This window comes from Aedes albopictus, chromosome 1 (genome assembly GCF_035046485.1).
Source record: "Aedes albopictus strain Foshan chromosome 1, AalbF5, whole genome shotgun sequence".
NCBI lineage: Eukaryota > Metazoa > Arthropoda > Insecta > Diptera > Culicidae > Aedes > Aedes albopictus.
In genome coordinates this window covers 168,943,279-168,960,662 of record NC_085136.1, presented here as the reverse complement: position 1 = coordinate 168,960,662, position 17,384 = coordinate 168,943,279, and the positions used below count along the sequence as shown (strand labels likewise).

Genomic DNA, 17,384 nt, shown 5'->3' with positions numbered 1-17,384 from the left:
CCGACGTGTCCGAACAAGCACACAGTCTCGTCATTGTTCGCTTCACGCGGGAAGCAAACAATAGATCACTCACGTCGAGTGATCGCACAATATTAACCACAACCGATATGTCCGAACAAGTACACAATCTCGTCATTGTTCGCTTCGCGCGGGAAGCCGACAATCGAACACTCGCGGGGAGTGATCGCTCAGTGTTTACCACAGCCGACGTGTCTGAACAAGCACACAATCTCGCCAATGTTCGCTTCACGCGGGAGAACACAACACAATTTCTCCGTAGCTGTCAAAGTGCGTGATGCATACCCGATGACCCCTTTCTCCTGGAACACCGCAGCGCCCAACCCAAATGAACTCGCATCGCATTCTATCACGAGTGGCTAGTTTACATCGTAGTACTGTAATGACTTCACATCCGCAACTATCGCCTTCATTCGGTTAAACTCCTTCTCTTCTGCTGCCGTCCAAGCCCAAGTTTCCCTATCCGAAATCAATCTTCGTAGTTCTGTGCTTTCAGCACTGAGGTTTCTGATATAGCGCCCGAGGTAATTCACCATGCCGATGAATCTCTGCAGTTGCTTGCGATCTGTTGGCGTTGGAAACTCCTTGATGGTGGCTATTTTGCTCTCATCTGCCTTCAAACCCTGATTTGTTAAAACATGCCCGAAAAACTTGACTGATGTTTCGCATAGTTTCAATTTGCTAAGGTTCAGCTTGATGTCGCTTCTTTCCAGTCGCCTACACAATTCCTTCAGATTCCTGTTGTGGTCCTCTAACGCTTCCTTTAAAGATTCTCCAGAGCCGTAGATTAGCACGTCGTCGGCCAAACATTCAACTCCTTTCAGTCCCTGAATTGCTTCCTGCAGTTTAGCTTGAAAAATCTCCGGTGCTGGAGCTATACCGAAGGGCATTCGAACCCATCTGTACCTCCCAAAAGGAGTCCAAAAGGTCGTCATTAGGGGTCGCAGTACCAACCACTTTTAGTGAGTACCGGTATTTCGTAGCTGGAGCTTACAGTACCGGTAGTACCGGTAAAATACCGGTACTGGGAATTTTTTTTACTCATGAAGAATGATCTATTGCATTGTAGATTTCCTAATTTCCAGTTGTATTTCGGTTTTCAGGGATGTCATAGAAGCTAACCATAAAATACTAAATTGAACAAAAAATATAGATAGACAAAAAAGATAGAAAGAAATGAGCTGTATGAAACTGTTTTTGGAACTAGGGTAGGTAATCAAAATTTGAACCAAATTGCGGCTTTCTGAAGCAGTGCAAATTTTAAGTGATTTTTTCTCCCACATGGAAATAATTTACTACGGCAAAATCGTATGTACATGAAAGCCATGGGTATAAGCTTTCTGTTAAATGGTAAAAAGTTTGTATTTGTACCGAATTTCATTTAAATATTCGATTTTTCATCGACAGTGATTTTAATCTTAATTTGAACCATCGTAATCATAATTTGAACCAATTTTAATCTTAATTTGAACTACTGGCGGCAGCAGCTCGAGCAACTCACAAAACAGCCAATTCCATGCTAAACAATAAAAAATCACATGAATCTGCTAATTCTTATACCTATTTTTCATTAGGCAGTGGAATCTCAACTCAGAATGTTCGAAATTCTTTAGGAATTTGGAAACTAAATTTGGATTTTTTCAACCCCCAAGAGTAAACAAAGCAACCACTAGCGCAATCTACAGGCCAACACTAGAAGCTCACCCCCGTTTACTAGTTCAAATTTAGATTACAAATGGTTCAACTTAAGATAACATTCTCCAAGTAAAAATCACTTAAATTTGATAATTGTATGACAAATAATGCGGAATATTATTCGGTTGGTCGATTCTACGATAAATAAGCTTTCATTTGACGTGTTCACATATTGCGTGTCATACAATGCATGAGCTGTACGAGTGCACCGAAAATGTGCTTTCTCTTGGGGGAAATGGGTGAAATCACAGTGATTTTTCAGTTGCCTGTTTTCCATGACAAAAACGCTTTTTTCAATGCTTTTAAAGTCCATGTTATCAGGTTATATTACGGAAAGCTGTTTAACATCTTTTTCGGGACAATATTTGCCTGAATAGTACGTCGTTTTAATGAATTTTGAAATGGTTCAAATTAAGATTACAATTTGACTAGTTCAAAGCTTGATTTCTTACCCTATTCTTATAGCTCAGTTTCACAGGCAGTATCTTGGTCAGTTTAAAATGAAAGAGGAACAACTTTACATTACCCAAATCAGATAGATAGCTGTGAGGTAAAGACAGAAAAAGTTGATTTTTCCTTGATGATCCAACGGATTCTAAAAACTGAAGAAATAACAAGAACCCCTAATCTAACAAGTTTTATTCTATGTTAGTTAATCCATTTCCAAACTTCAACGTTTATTGAACCAATCATTACTAAGATATCCTGGATTTGCAGAAAGGTTGCATATATGGAATGTTTGTTTGTCAAAGTAGTTGGTTTTAAATGTTTTCGTTTATTTTCATTGCATATTGGCTATACTAATGACCGGATCTCAGCATTTTGGGAGAGATTTCACGGTACCGAAAGTACCGGTACCAAGGATCAGTCAGTACCGGTATTTCGGTACCAGGAAATGGTCGGTAATACCGGTATTTTCGGTACCGGTACTACCGGTACTACATCCCTAGTCGTCATTCGACTGCTTTCCTCATCCAAGAGTACATGCCAGAAACCCTTCTTCAAATCGACTGTAGAGAACACCTTCGCTCGCCCTAGTTCTGGCAGAATTTCGTCGATTGTCGTAAACTGGAGCCGAGGACGCTTCAATGCATTATTGAGTGGAATAGGGTCCAAGCATATACGAACTGACCCCGTTTGGCCACCCTGTTTAACCAGAACGATGTTGCTAACCCACTCAGTGTGCTGGTTTTCCTTAACGATAATGCCGTATCGCTCTAACTTTCGCAATTCATCTTTCAGGAGTTCACGCATAGCAATAGGAACTCGTCGAGGTTGCTGGGCAGAGGGAACAACATCGGGATCAACTTCCAAAGACACAACTCCCGAGAACTTTCCATATCCCTCAAAAAGCTGCTTATGCTCCTGAATTATCTGTTCAGCCTTGATTCGGTAAATGTTGAGACAATCTTGCTCCGATCTTGGGGGCTGAAGCACCACCGAGTGGCAAAACTTAACAAATCCAAGTTTTTTACATACCTTTGCTGATAGGAGAGGCACATGGTTGACATTAACGACTTGTAACGCCAGCGTATACCTACGGTCGCCGCGTCGACAAGGAATCCTGACCTCGCCGAGTACTGAAGTCGCAGCTCCTCCAAAACTTTGTAGGCGGTACTTAGAAGGCAGCAATTCGGGACATTCACCGCCTGCCATTTTCTTCAGCCAATCCACTCCTACAAGGCTCGTATTTGCGCCGGTATCCAGTTCACAGCGTACCGATTGCCATTTATCGCTGACGAACACTTCCAAATCCGCAAGCACGTTGCCTCCAGCGTCCGAATAATCATAGACTTTTCCGATAACCACTTCTTCTTCTTCGCTCTCCGTTTCCGAATAATCACTGTCCTCACTTTGGCTGGTGTCTGAAAGACTACCATCCTGCACTTTTTTCACTTTTCTCTTGTTCTTCATTTTCTTCTTACCGTCCGCCTTGCAGACCTTCTCAAAGTGTTTTTTTCCACCGCACCCACGACACCTCTTCCCTAGCGCGGGGCACGATCCCTTGGCGAAATCGTGCCAATCGCCACAGAACTTGCACTTCAAACTTTTCTTCTTGCTTTTCACCATGTTTACTAGGGTGCCAATGAAAATCGAATTTTCGAATTTCAAAAACGGGTAGTGCTCAAAAGTTTCGTCTCCTCAAAAAAAAGTCCCCATGCAAAATTTCAGCTCAATCGGACTTCGCTAAGGGGTGGCCCAAAGCGGTCAAAGTTTGGCTGTTTTGAAACACGAAAAATATCCCAAGGTAGGGATACATGAAAATTTCGAAATCGAATTTTTTTTTTTGATGCCAAAGGCCTTAAAAGTGCATGAAACGTCGAGATCTGGTGTTATCTCAAAAAATTTTTTTTTGAAAAAAATTGACTTTTTGGACTTAGAAAATTTTTGAGTTGGGGGAGTGAAATGAATTTGAAATGGAGGATTTGAATTTAGTTGCTGAAATATTCATAGCAATAGTACTGGAACATGTCTTATATCATCGTTGGCAACTACTAGCATATTATATATCATATATCGTTAGGGTGGTTCACTTATTTTGCATTAGGGTGGTCCTTTTTGTAGAAAAATTAAAAAATAAGATAACAGTATTAAAAAAATCTCATATAACTGTAAGTCATTTTCAATGTTGAATATGTATAATATTTCATTAGGGTGGCTCATTTATTTTTATTTAGGGTGGTTCTTTGAGATGGAAATTAAGAACAAAAAAATATTTCCAGAAAACTTACCAGTCATATTTTTGTATAGTTTAAAACCATGATCCTTTATTGGCATGTAACACTTTGTTAAAATATTCCTAGACCAACATGTGGAAAGGGCGTAACAACCATTTCGAATTTCTGCTTCTCCTGTCCCTCCCGGGCATATCCACAATTATTCAAGAAATCTTTTATTTTCTTTTTAAAATGTTGAATCTTTTTTTTTTGGTGCTTCACTTATTTTGCATAAGGGTGGTCCTTTTTGTAGAAAAATAAATTAAAAAAAACATAATAATTGTATTTTCCGTTAGGGTTGTTTTTTTTTGGAAATTAAGATCAAAAAATACTTCCAGAAAATTCAACCAGGTAATCTTTTTCGTATAGCTTCAAGCCATGATTTCCTATAAATCTTTCGGTGACTTATCAATAATGAGATATTCTCTAATTATTATCTCTCCTCTCGTTCTATTTCATTAATCACGGCATCAATATAGTGATTAAAACCGAGTTCTATCTACAGAATTCAACATAGTGTTACGGACTACCAAAGGGATTCATTTACTAGAGAGGTTCATATCATTGTAAGATTTTGAAAAGTTTTGTGAGACTAAATTCAAATATTCGGGTAAATATTTATTCAGCTGTTTCTATGAGGAAGAAGAGTTGAGTTTGAAGAGTAGAACTGTTTCTTGAACCTCTAAAATGGGGAAGTTTTTCATTAATGCGGTATTAGCAGATATAATTTACTTTTGCAATGGTTAAGGCCAAGCATGTCCGTACTGAGCGGATGAAATTTATGCTCTTTTGATTTACACCACCAAAATTATCGTATTCATGCAATCTTCCTACACTGAGCGAAAAATTCACTTCAATTCCACTGGAAATCATAAGTAGATTTTTTCCATCTAACTAAACATTTGAAACTTACATGATTGGTTAGTGAAAATATTATCGTCGCACCACCAAATCGAAGTCGTCGCTAGAAGCACATGCGAAGTTGCAGCTGCGAAGTAAATTTGAATCTATTTTTTCTGTTGCGCATCATTAAGCTAATTAAGAGCAACAATATGCACTAATCCAAATTGAGTTGCGACATTTCTAAGTAGCTTAAAAATCAATTTTCGCACGTTCGGTCACTTTGTATTTCGACCAAAAGCATAATATTCCACTGGAAAAATCCAATAGCATTTAAGTGAAATTTTTCACTACAAAATTTCATAAAATTTAAGTAAATTTTCAGTGTATTTGAAACAACTTTTGGCCATTTTCGTTCTTGTTTTGTCTATTTCGAGATTATTAAAAAAATTGGTTTGTCTCCGTTTTATCGGAGACCCCCAAACGGTTCCCTAGTAAGGATGGAAACATAAAAATCACAGAACATATTGCCATCATCACACTCATGCTTGGTTCGTTAGTGATGGCTGACAATAATTCGCTTCATTTTTCATACATTCGACTTCAGTAAAACCCACTAGAAAATCATATACATTTTACAATACAATACAGTACCAAATTTTCAATAGCTTTTCTTTGGAGTTTCACTAAGTTTTCAAGCGAATTTTACTTAATTCATTTGAACTCACTGAAAACATCATTTTTGAACGGTTACTTGAGTTTTTCCAGTGAAACTAAAATGTATTTTCCTCTCAGTGTATCTTAACTGATAGAAGGATGTTGAAATACAGTCAAATTTCTATGAGTCGATGTTCCTTGACTCGATATCGACTCATGGAGGTATTTTTTTCCATACTGAAAAATAATTTCTGGGTTACTATGATGGTCCCCCCAAAAAGCTTTCCAAAGGATTTTTGATCCACTACTCGATATTTCCTTGAGTCGATGGTCCCTTCAATATCGACTCATGGAGGTTTTACTGTAATTTAAATGTCTTTTCGAACTGTCAAAAAACCGCACCGCAGTACCACACTGAGCCAAAAGCCCAAAATCGCATATTTTGCCCTATAAATCGGGGTATAGCTCAAAATTGTGACGTGCTGGAGCAAATCTGAGCCCGGATTCGGATTCAGCGACCCAAAAACTGTCAGAGACACATAAGTTTGCTTTTGAGACAGACCAAAATTTAATTTTTGTTTCGCCGTCTTATGCGCTCTCTCTTGTCCGGAATCCTTGTTGGAAACTGATATTACGCAGAGGAATAGCAAAAAAGAAAAGGAAAATAAAAGTTCAAAAAATCAGATGTAATTTAATGTAATGTACCAAAAACCTATCAGCATGAATTTAGTAAATATCACAAAAACGATCCCACTCTTCCGTTACGTCCCTTTTACTACGACCAGGCTTGTTCGCACTGAGCGTATGAAAATTATGCTCTATTGATTTACACCACCGAAATCTTCGTATTTATGAAATCTTCCTATCTTAACTGATAAAAGAATGTTGTGGAGCCTCGTAGCCGTGCGGTTAGGGTCACCAAGCTTCTAATCGCACCATGCTATGGGGTGAGGGTTCGATTCCCGCTCCGGGCGATGAAACTTTTCGTGAGAATAGTTTCTTCTCCGTATCCACTGGTGCATGCTCCGTGTGTCCCTTGTCTAATGTTTAGTTTCATTCAGTCTGTACAGCCTCTGGCTGAAGACGGTGTCCGCGTCTTTTTTTTTTTAAATAATTTAAATGTCTTTTCGAACTGTCAAAAAACCGCACCGCAGTACCACACTGAGCACACGGAGAGAATTTCACTCGGGTGAATTTTAACGCTCCGTGCGGAACTGCGTTGGCCATGACCATTGCAAAAGTAAATTATATCTGCAAATACCGCATTAATGATAAACTTTCCCATCTTAGGGGTTCAACAAACAGTTCTACTCTTCAAACTTAACTCTTCTTCCTCATAGAAACAGCTGAATAAGGCAATCCATGACGACTTTTCGCGATGGGGGTGACAGCCAAAAATGTAAACATAGTGTGAGTACAACTTACCAAAGTTTCGTCAAGTGTCGTCGGTGCTTAACAAATTCCTTTGTGTTCAACTGTCACCCCGATCATCGTATGTCAAAAATACATGGTAAACAAAAGAAATCAGCTGATCGCATCTGTCTCATGGATAGCCTTATAAATGTTTACTCGAGTTTTTGAATTTAGTCTCACAAAACTTTTCAAAATCTTACAATGAGATGAACCTCTCTAGTAAATAAATCTCTTTGGTAGTCCGTACCACAATATTGAATTCTGTAAATCGGTTTTAATCATTATATTGATGCCGTGATTAATGAAATAGAACGAGAGGAGAGATAATAATTAGAGAATATCTCATTATAGATAAGTCACCGAAAGATTTGTAGGAAATCATGGCTTGAAGCTATACGAAAAAGATTACCTAGTTGAATTTTCTCGAAGTATTTTTTGATCTTAATTTCCAAAAAAAAAACAACCCTAACGGAAAATACAATACAAATACTATTATCGTTTTCTTATTTAATTTTCTACAAAAAGGATCACCCTTTTGCAAAATAAGTAAAGCATCAAAAAAAAAAAAGATTCAAAATTTAAAAAAGAAAATAAAAGATTTTATGAATAATTGTGGATATGCCCGGGAGGGACAGGAGAAGCAGAAAATCGCAATGGTTGTTACGCCCTTTCCACATGTTGGTCTAGGAATATTTTAACAAAGTGTTACATGCCAATAAAGGATCATGGTTTTAAACTATACAAAAATATGACTGGTAAGATTTCTGGAAATATTTTTTTGTTCTTAATTTCCATCTCAATGAACCACCCTAATTAAAAATAAATGAGCCACCCTAATATATATATATTCAACATTGAAAATGACTTACAGGTATATAAGTGATATTTAATACTATTATCTTATTTTTTAAATTTTTCTACAAAAAGGACCACCCTAATGCAAAATAAGTGAACCACCCTAACGATATATGATATATAATATGCTAGCAGTTGCCAACCATGATATAAGACATGTTCCAGTACTATTGCTTTGAATATTTCAGCAACTAAATTCAAATCCTCCATTTCAAATTCATTTCACTCCCCCAACTCAAAAATTTTCTAAGTTCAAAAAGTCAATTTTTTTCCAAAAAAAAATTTTTGAGATAACACCAGATCTCGACGTTTCATGCACTTTTAAGGCATTTGGCATAAAAAAAAATTTCGATTTCGAAATTTTCATGTATCCCTACCTTGGGATATTTTTCGTGTTTCAAAACAGCCAAACTTTGACCGCTTTGGGCCACCCCTTAGCGAAGTCCGATTGAGCTGAAATTTTGCATGGGGACTTTTTTTGAGGAAACGAAACTTTTGAGCACTACCCGTTTTTGAAATTCGATGGTCAAATTTTTCCCATACATTCCATTGGCACCCTAGTACACATAAATGTCATAAAGGCTGGGGGTTATTCAAATAGGGATGGCAAATATTTAATAGCAAGGTGGGTTTCAAGGTAATATGCAATAACATCCCAACAAACATTTTTGCTGTATAAGAGTGGAACAAACCACTTTTCAGCAAATTTTAGCTTAAGAAACTACTATTCAGCTAGTTCTGTTTCTTGGGATCCTCCCTTGTATAAAAAGAAAACAATAGTTCACAAACAAACATACGTACAATTTTGAACATTTTTCGAATCACTACAACATGTTCGCCCAATGCTCAAAGGACTGAGTTTGGCCGATCATCAACTACACTGAAATAAATTTTGTTGTCGTTTCCACCGAATCCATGGTAGAATTAAGAACTGTACCAACAATTTTCAACCGAATGCAAAATTCTGTTAATTGTACTGAAATATTGTCAATATTACCATGCGTGTATTACTGTTGACTAAAAACATTCTTGGTTCTACTATTTGGGCATTGTTATTTCGACCATGTAGACTTGAATGTTGCGCGTCTTAGATAAACATGGTCAAAAATACAATGTCAAAATAGTAACATCAAGAATGTTTTTAGTCAATGGTACTTTACGTATGGTAATATTGACAATGTTTCAGTACAATTAACAGAATTTTGCATTCGGTTGAAAATTGTTGGTACAGTTCTTAATTTTACCATGGATTCGGTAGAAACAACAACAAAATTTATTTCAGTGTAGGTAGCGGAAGTGGGCAAATGTCAAACTCGAACAAAAACGATGCGGGCACCACGGATGGCCAGTTGGCCAACTATCATATTCATAAATAGACTTATTTTGGTGTACGATGGGAATTATCAGAGTGTTACCATAGACTAATTTCAAGACCTCGATGTACCAAAGAAAACCGTGAAATTTTTTATGTCCAATCTGGTACACAATATAAATCATTACCGTGTATTTTTTTTTCTGTGTAAATTGCATTTTGTGTAAATTATTTTTAGCGTTTTACACCGATCTGACAGTTAAAGGACCAAAAATAAACTACGTAATGGGTACCAAAGATTGTTCACAATCTGCGAACTTGACTGTGGAAAAAATTGCGACCATGACGCCGCTGGTGTTACGTCTGTTTGTCTGTGATACTATTAATCCGTGAGGAATCTCTCCATACTAGATCATACTTGCGGAAACAGGTGCAATTTTGCTTGAGCGCGCTACTTGGGAACAGGAAACAGAGCGGCTATAAGGCTATCCATGAGACAGATGCGATCAGCTGATTTCTTTTGTTTACCATGTATTTTTGACATACGATGATCGGGGTGACAGTTGAACACAAAGGAATTTGTTAAGCACCGACGACACTTGACGAAACTTTGGTAAGTTGTACTCACACTATGTTTACATTTTTGGCTGTCACCCCCATCGCGAAAAGTCGTCATGGATTGCCTTATATCGCTTTGGAAGCACTTGTGTTGGAAATCTCATGACAATGTAACTGCCCATTCAAAAGCATCCATAACGCACATTGCGTGATAAATGCGCAGGTCAGGTATCGAGTGTAACGTAGCAATGTGATCGTTTTGTTAGCTGTTGCGCCCGATTCAATATGTGTAACCCGGTCTGAACATGCAAAACAAAATCTTTTTGGCACCAGTGATGCCAAACTTTGCATATTTATTATCAAGTAATTTTGTTATACGGAAAACTTACTTTTTGCGTTGATTATGGATGCTAATTCACAATTTTTAAGTATTCTCAAAAATGGATTAGAGGTTTCTGGAAAATCCGGAGATATAATCAGAATAAACCAACCAATAACGATTAATCGAATTATCGTTTCCCGAAGTTTCCACAACAAATCAATTTTTGGCGCCACTGGTTCCAACACGCCACATCTGGGTCGCATTCGGTCGGTTCGCTCGCCCGTGTTTCAGTCGGATTTTGAACATCGAAGGAGCGTAATGGGTAGCTAGTCAGGGAGAAGAGAGTGAAGCAAAACATCGGCCTTTGTCCGCTATTTAGCGATTTGTTTTAAACACACACCAGCAGCACCAGCCTTTTTCAACTCCATTTTTACCAACCAACCGGAATAGTAGGCAGGAAAGAAAAAAATCGTGTGCGTGTCTCTCTTCAAGCGCCTCCTACGACGAAGTTTTGCCGATCTCGATCCAAGTGTGCGAGTTGTTGCGCGTTTTCTCGACAGTGTGTCCTAGCCCTAGCCTACTTCGATCGGTCGTCGGATGAATCGCCGCGGGTGTCGAGGAGCCAAAAGTCACGGAGTTCTTCGATGAAGAGAGCAAAGGCGAAATTTTTTCTCGGCTAAATCGGAAGAAAAAGTCGCAAAAAGGGGGTAGCAAGACAGAGGAAGAAGAATAAGAAGAAAGGTCCCTTTTTCCTCAGTCGATCTCGCTGGTATCTGGTGGTCGTGTTGCGCGAATTCCGTGCAGGGAAAGAAGAAGCAGTCAGTCGTGTCAGTGTGTTGGTGTAAGCGCGATCTCTTCTCTACACTGTCGCACAACGGTAGCTAGCGTTCGTTGTGTGCGTGTGTGTGCCAGTCAGTCGGCCGTTCAGCTCATCGCAGCAACCGTGGTGTTTTTGTGGCAGAAATCGGCTCGATTTCTACGCCGAATGAATCGGATGCAGTCATCTTGAATCCCGGAGTGATCACGTACTCGCTCTTTTTCTCTGCCGTGGAGAAAGAAGAAGTGAAAGAGCCTACTTTGGTTTTTTTTTCGTTCGAAAAAAGTGGAAAATCGCGTGTGATTTTTCCGCTCGGGAACTGGTAGGTGAATGGTGCATGTCAAATTCGCTTGCTAGTCCGGTTTTTTCGTCGGGGTGAAAGATCCAAGTGTGCTGTCGTCGTCGTCGTCGTCGATTCGGGAGCCCTCTTGTGCCCTCAGCCAGTCCAGTCCAGGGAAAAGCGGCCAACACGACAACAACAACAACAGCAACAATGGTGGAACGGGTCACGGAGGATACACCATCTGATGCAAATCTAGGTAAGAGTTGTGTAAACACAGGATTTTCTATTTTGTCCCCGCTCCGCGCTCTCTCCCATATGCGCTCTCTTTCTCAACTGATTGCGTGCTGCAATCAAAGCAACCAGGAAAAACCGTCCTGTTGCTTTTGTTGCTGGGAAGCTATTTTTCGTGGTGTCAGGTAAAAGCATCCATGAGAAGTAGGCTCTGGAGCACGTAGCACCGAAAATTGTGCGTTTTTGTGCGTATCCATTCATTGGGTGACGCCGGATCCAAAGGGAATGAATGGGAGACAGCTGCGGCCCAGAGCCGAAGAAATGCGATCAATGAATACAGTTTCTTACCGATTTTGGCAACACCCGTTTTTGTCTACTCCCGATTTTGGCAACACCCGTTTTTGGCAACATTTCCTTCCCGATTTTGGCAACACCCGTTTTTGGCAACAATTTCTTACCGATTTTGGCAACACCCGATTTTGGCAACAATATTTTACCGATTTTGGCAACAAAAAATTTTGACCAAAAACTTTTACCGAAAAATCGTTTGTATTTGTAAATGTAGTGTTATTTTATCCTTACTTTTCTTTAAAAGATCAAAATTCATTAAATTTTTCAAAATCGACAATTTTACAAATCATGACGTAATTTATGAACGTCACCTACATGGATCGTTTTATAGCTTGTGAATAGTCCATATTTATAATATAAGCCAAATTGACGCATAAAAGTTGAAAATTATCCACAAAATTTTTTTACCGATTTTGGCAACACCCCAATTTGGCAACATTAAATTCACCTCGTGTTGCCAAAATCGGTAAGAAACTGTAATTTGAGGCAACGTTGTTTTGCTGAGTCCAGCCTTTGCCTGACAAGTTTATTGTTGTTTCCAAATCATTGGATTTCAAAAAACACTTTGTTGACTTTCACAATCAATTTAGGCACTTAATATTTAGTTTACGAAATAGAGTGCTCCGCGCGTATGTTCTAGTTACCTGGGAATGAATTCATTCGAAGAAATCCATCACAGCAACCCAGAAAATCCCTTTTGGATCTGTTCGTTAGAAAATGCTTCCAGGAGATAAACCTATGCAACGGTTGCTGTGATTTCTTGTACAGGTATATACAAAATCATATCTTCTTTCCTTTGCTCAAAGCGCAGGTAATGTGACAAATGCTGCCTAAAACTTTGGGAAAGTCCAGGAAAGAGAGTTCATGTTCGAACTTGAAAGCTAAGGAAATCAGTCATAATGCTGTTCAAAGGAGATTAATGACTTGGAAGTATTTTTAAATGGGTTCTTAATGTAAAAAACATAGAGAAACCGTTCAGGCTTCTGATTTTGGAAACTTTCTGTAAAAATCCAGAAGAACTGAGAGGAATACTAGGGAAATGTCATGAAAAAATAAGGAAGGGGTATTGTGAGAAGTTCTGAAAAGCATTCCAAGAGATAATTCTGTGGGAGTTCAGTCCTGACTGAATTTCTGAAGATATCTTTCTGGAAGAATTTCTTGATCGATTTTAACTTCCAAATCTTCAAAAGAATCAGGTTTTAATGTCATAAGAATTACGGAATGAATTCCGGGAGAAATAATTGTAATTGTAATTGTAATTTTTATTAACGTCACGCAAACTTATCGGTTAAACCATTATTTAAGTCAAGGAAACGAAACTATGTAGATAAAAACAGTACATGGGACAGCTAATTATTAAATTACATCGATTAATGACTGCGAAATATTTTGAGGATTTATATCAAAAGTCCGAGGAGGAATTATTGGCATAATTCCCGAAGGAATTACAGAAATACAGAGAAATCATGGTTTAACCCTCTAATACCCAATACCGCCTTTAGACGGGGTATAGTTTGAGCATTTTTGTAATTTTTGTTTAGTGGAAAATCAAAATTTTTATATTTTTGGTTGATATTTAGGACTGTTTTGTATATCTCAAAATGGTTTTTGGTGTATTTTAAAGCGTATTTACATTTTTTAAAAATCATTGAAAAATTGATGTTTTAGTCACCTTCTAGAAGTCATTGTTTATTTTGCATTTGATCACTGCAATTAACATATTTTAAATTTTTCCCAAGTCATTCTATCCTAGTTTTATAGTTTAAGGGAATCGAATACACTCTAAAATTATTTTCCTTAAAATTACACGGAAAGTAAATTTTTCTATGAAAAAAATTTAAAATAAAAATATTTCAACAACAATCATAATATCTCAAAATGTTTTCATCTCAAAAAATCCGTACCCCAAATAGGCTTCCAGGAAAAATATTATACTTTGGGAATGTTCAAAAATAAAAATTAGAAAAATCAAAAACTGAAATTCACGAAATCGAGAATTAAAAAGAATCATCTTCCAAAACATGTTTAAATCGATTTTAGATGACGAAAAATGATATTTAGATCAAAATAAAAAATTTGGGTATTAGAGGGTTAACTAAACGAATTTATGCAAAATTGTTGAAAAAATCACTTCATAGTTTGCAGGAACAATCCCGGAAGAAAAAAATTAAAAATTCTGGGAACAATCCTGAGAGTTGTTTTGGATGAAAACTCGGAAGAAATTAAAGACATTCTTTCAGGGAATCCTTTGGAAACTCCTCGTAGATTTACTTTAAAAAATCATCCAGAAAATTGTTAACAAATTAAGTTAAAAACTCTTTCACAAAATTTTCTAGCGATTCGTATAGAATTTAAAATATTCTTTAGAAATTTCTCCAAGAACTCCTTAAGAAAGTGTTGCACGAATAGCTTCCAAAAATGTTACATCGATTCCTTTAGAAATCCTTTCATAAAATCATTTTGCACCAGAAATTCAAAACTCCTTCAAAATTTTCTCAGAAGCTTTGTAAAGAATTTTCTCCAAGGATTACTTTAGAAATTCTACAAGAGTTTATCAAGGAAATTCCCAAGATTTCTTTACATTCCTTTAGATATTCTTTCAAGACATTTCTCTTTAAGATATTCCTCTAAGGTTTTTTTAAAGAAAGTCTTAGAAAATCCTTGAAGGATTCTTTTAGATATTTTTCTACAGATTCTTTCAGAGATTCTTATAGAAAGACTGGAAGACATTTTTGCAGAGATTCCTTCAGAAATTCACACAGAGATTTCATCAGCAATTCCACCAGGTATTGTATTTTCTCAGAAATTCCTCTAGGATTTCATCCAAGCGTACCTCTAGGAATTTCTCTATGGATTCCTCCAGGAATTCATAAAAAAAATGTGTGGGATTTCTTCAGGATGTTTTTATTTTCAATAATTATTCAAAAGGAGTTCCACCCAATGAGAGTCTAATGAAGGTGTGGAAGAGACACTTAGTGTGCGTGAGATCCGTGTTTGGTGCAAAACATGTCACTACTACAAGCAAAGCGAGCTCCCATAAGAACGCGTGTCAAATAGTGACGTCACTATTTGTGTTTACATTTTTCTTTGCTTACTAATACATAGCCATCTCTTCTTCTGCCCCACCTGTAATATACCCTCATTGAGTTCCACCAGAGGTTTCCTAATGTTTATTTAGGCATTCCTTCATCTATGGATTCTTAAAATATTCCTGTTTTTTTTTTCAGAACTTCATTCGGGAATTCATTTAGATTTTACTTCAGATTTTTTTTTAATTCCTTCTGAAATGTCTTCAGTGATACTTCCGGAAATATCTTCAGAGATTGCTTCAATATTCCTAGAATTACTTCAGAAATTTCAGCAGGGATTTCTTCAAAAGTTGTTCCATGGATTCTTTCTGAAGTTGTTCCTTCAGTTCTAGCAGTTCCTTCAGGAGTTGCTCAAACGGTTCCTTCAAAGATTCCTCCAGGAATTCATCTATGGGAATGTACCAATGCAGGAGTGCAGAAATCGGGCACCTTGACTAACTAACTCTGGGTTTTACCATAGAAATCCCGCGAGAAACTTTGTGTGAATTTCGGGATTACTTGAAAAACTCTTGCAGAAACCTGCAAAACCTGGAAATTAAGCCACTGCGTCTAATAAGTTGAACTTTTGTGGCATAAGTTCTGAGATATTCAGGGAGAAATTTTGAAAATGAACTCTCTTAGGAAATTCCTCACTGGAGTCACTGTAGGACTTATGGTAGGAAACTTAGCAATATTCCAATAGAATTCGGAAGAACCGCCAGTCGGAATTCAAGGAAGAATCTCAAAAGTAGTTCGGGGTGAGGAGGAAATACTATGAACGAACTTCATAAGAGATGAACCAGCCTAGGGCTGAAATCTCTATAATAAAGTAAGGAAATACCTCTAACCAATTTTGGCAACACCCGTTTTTGGCAACAATTTCTTACAGATTTTGGCAACACCCGTTTTTGGCTGCATATTTTTACCGATTCTGGCAACAACAATTTTAAGAAGGTACTTGATCGCCCAGCAGAAAAGGAGGTGAAAGTTGCTGCGGTGATCGAAATTGTCTGAGAATGGCTGAAGAGAAACAGTAAGCCGAAACGTCACAACGTTTTATCAGTAGTTTTCATTGGCTCATCGAGAAACATCAATAAAACCGATAAAAATTAGTTTCTTAGTTTATTAATAACGTTTATTAGAGGAGGCGGTGAAACTGTCAACATATTTAAACTACCGCAATGATTGCACTTTGTGAATGTAACGAAAGTTACTTCAAAGATAATTGAGCAGATTTTCATTTTGAAGCCGTCCTTACGCGACCGTTGAATCCCAATGCAAAAATATTACCGATTGACCTGAAGATAGACCATAAAATAATTTTCCGACTACACACTATGTTGTTCAGATCCCTACTGTTAAAAATTAGTATGTTTCAAGAGGACATCATAAAAATTTGGGGGGAGACCGTGTTGTAAATGTCCCTTCCATAAACAACCGGTGCTATTCTCCTGTTGCTTTTGCTATTTCTTCTTTTCCTGGTTACCCGTACGGGAACACGTAGGCCGTTTTTTTTATTGGGCTTCTACGCATAGGCAGGCGCAGTGCTACCGAGAAAACTTTCCAGAAGAAACAGGAATGCACGAGTAGGTATGCTGTTGAATGTTCTCAGATTTCATCATCTATTGAAAGGATGGTACAATTTTGTGTCAGTGATGTTTTAGGAAATTTCTACACGAAATGATTGATGTATTGTTTCCGAAAAATAATTGTACTTCTCAGAGCTATTTCTTACCCTACTGATTATTGGTATTGTTTTGCCAATTTTTCGTGAATTAGGGTATGTGTACCGTTCCTTGGCCTAATATGCAAGCCGCCTTGACAATTTTGACCATAACTCGTGGATTAATAGCACTATAAATGATGTGTTGACTCTATCACGCACTCTAGGCAGTTCATGTTTCTACAATTGTAACTAAACTAGCGTAAATATTCAAGAACTTACTTAATTACGTTGAAAAGATTCGATGCGATGGTATGCAACGTTGGTCTACGGTACAAAAATTGGCCTATTAGTGGATACAACGTTGGCCTATTGCTTTCCAAGCGCTAGAACCACTTATTCTATTTTTTTTAATATTTATGCTGAAGTATTATTACTGTTTGTTCACCAATCTTGCTTTCAAATTACATTTACATTACATTTGGCTCCGAAAATTTTCACATAACTATAAATAAATCACTTAAACTAAAGTTGTTTCTTAATTTAGTAACGAAAACAACGCAACCCCATTATTGTGTTATATT

The 17,384-nt window shown here is 37.5% G+C and overlaps 1 protein-coding gene across 1 annotated transcript in view; it reads left to right on the top strand.

Annotated features, from left to right (window-relative positions):
• The first annotated feature begins 10,666 nt into the window (after positions 1 to 10,666).
• Positions 10,667 to 17,384, top strand: part of LOC109431109 (uncharacterized) — a 99,301-nt gene continuing 92,583 nt past the window's right edge. The window contains exon 1 of the mRNA XM_019707281.3: positions 10,667 to 11,743. Coding sequence (XP_019562826.2) covers positions 11,698 to 11,743 — 46 coding nt within the window. The 5' untranslated portion in view covers positions 10,667 to 11,697. The remainder of the gene's footprint in view (positions 11,744 to 17,384) is intronic.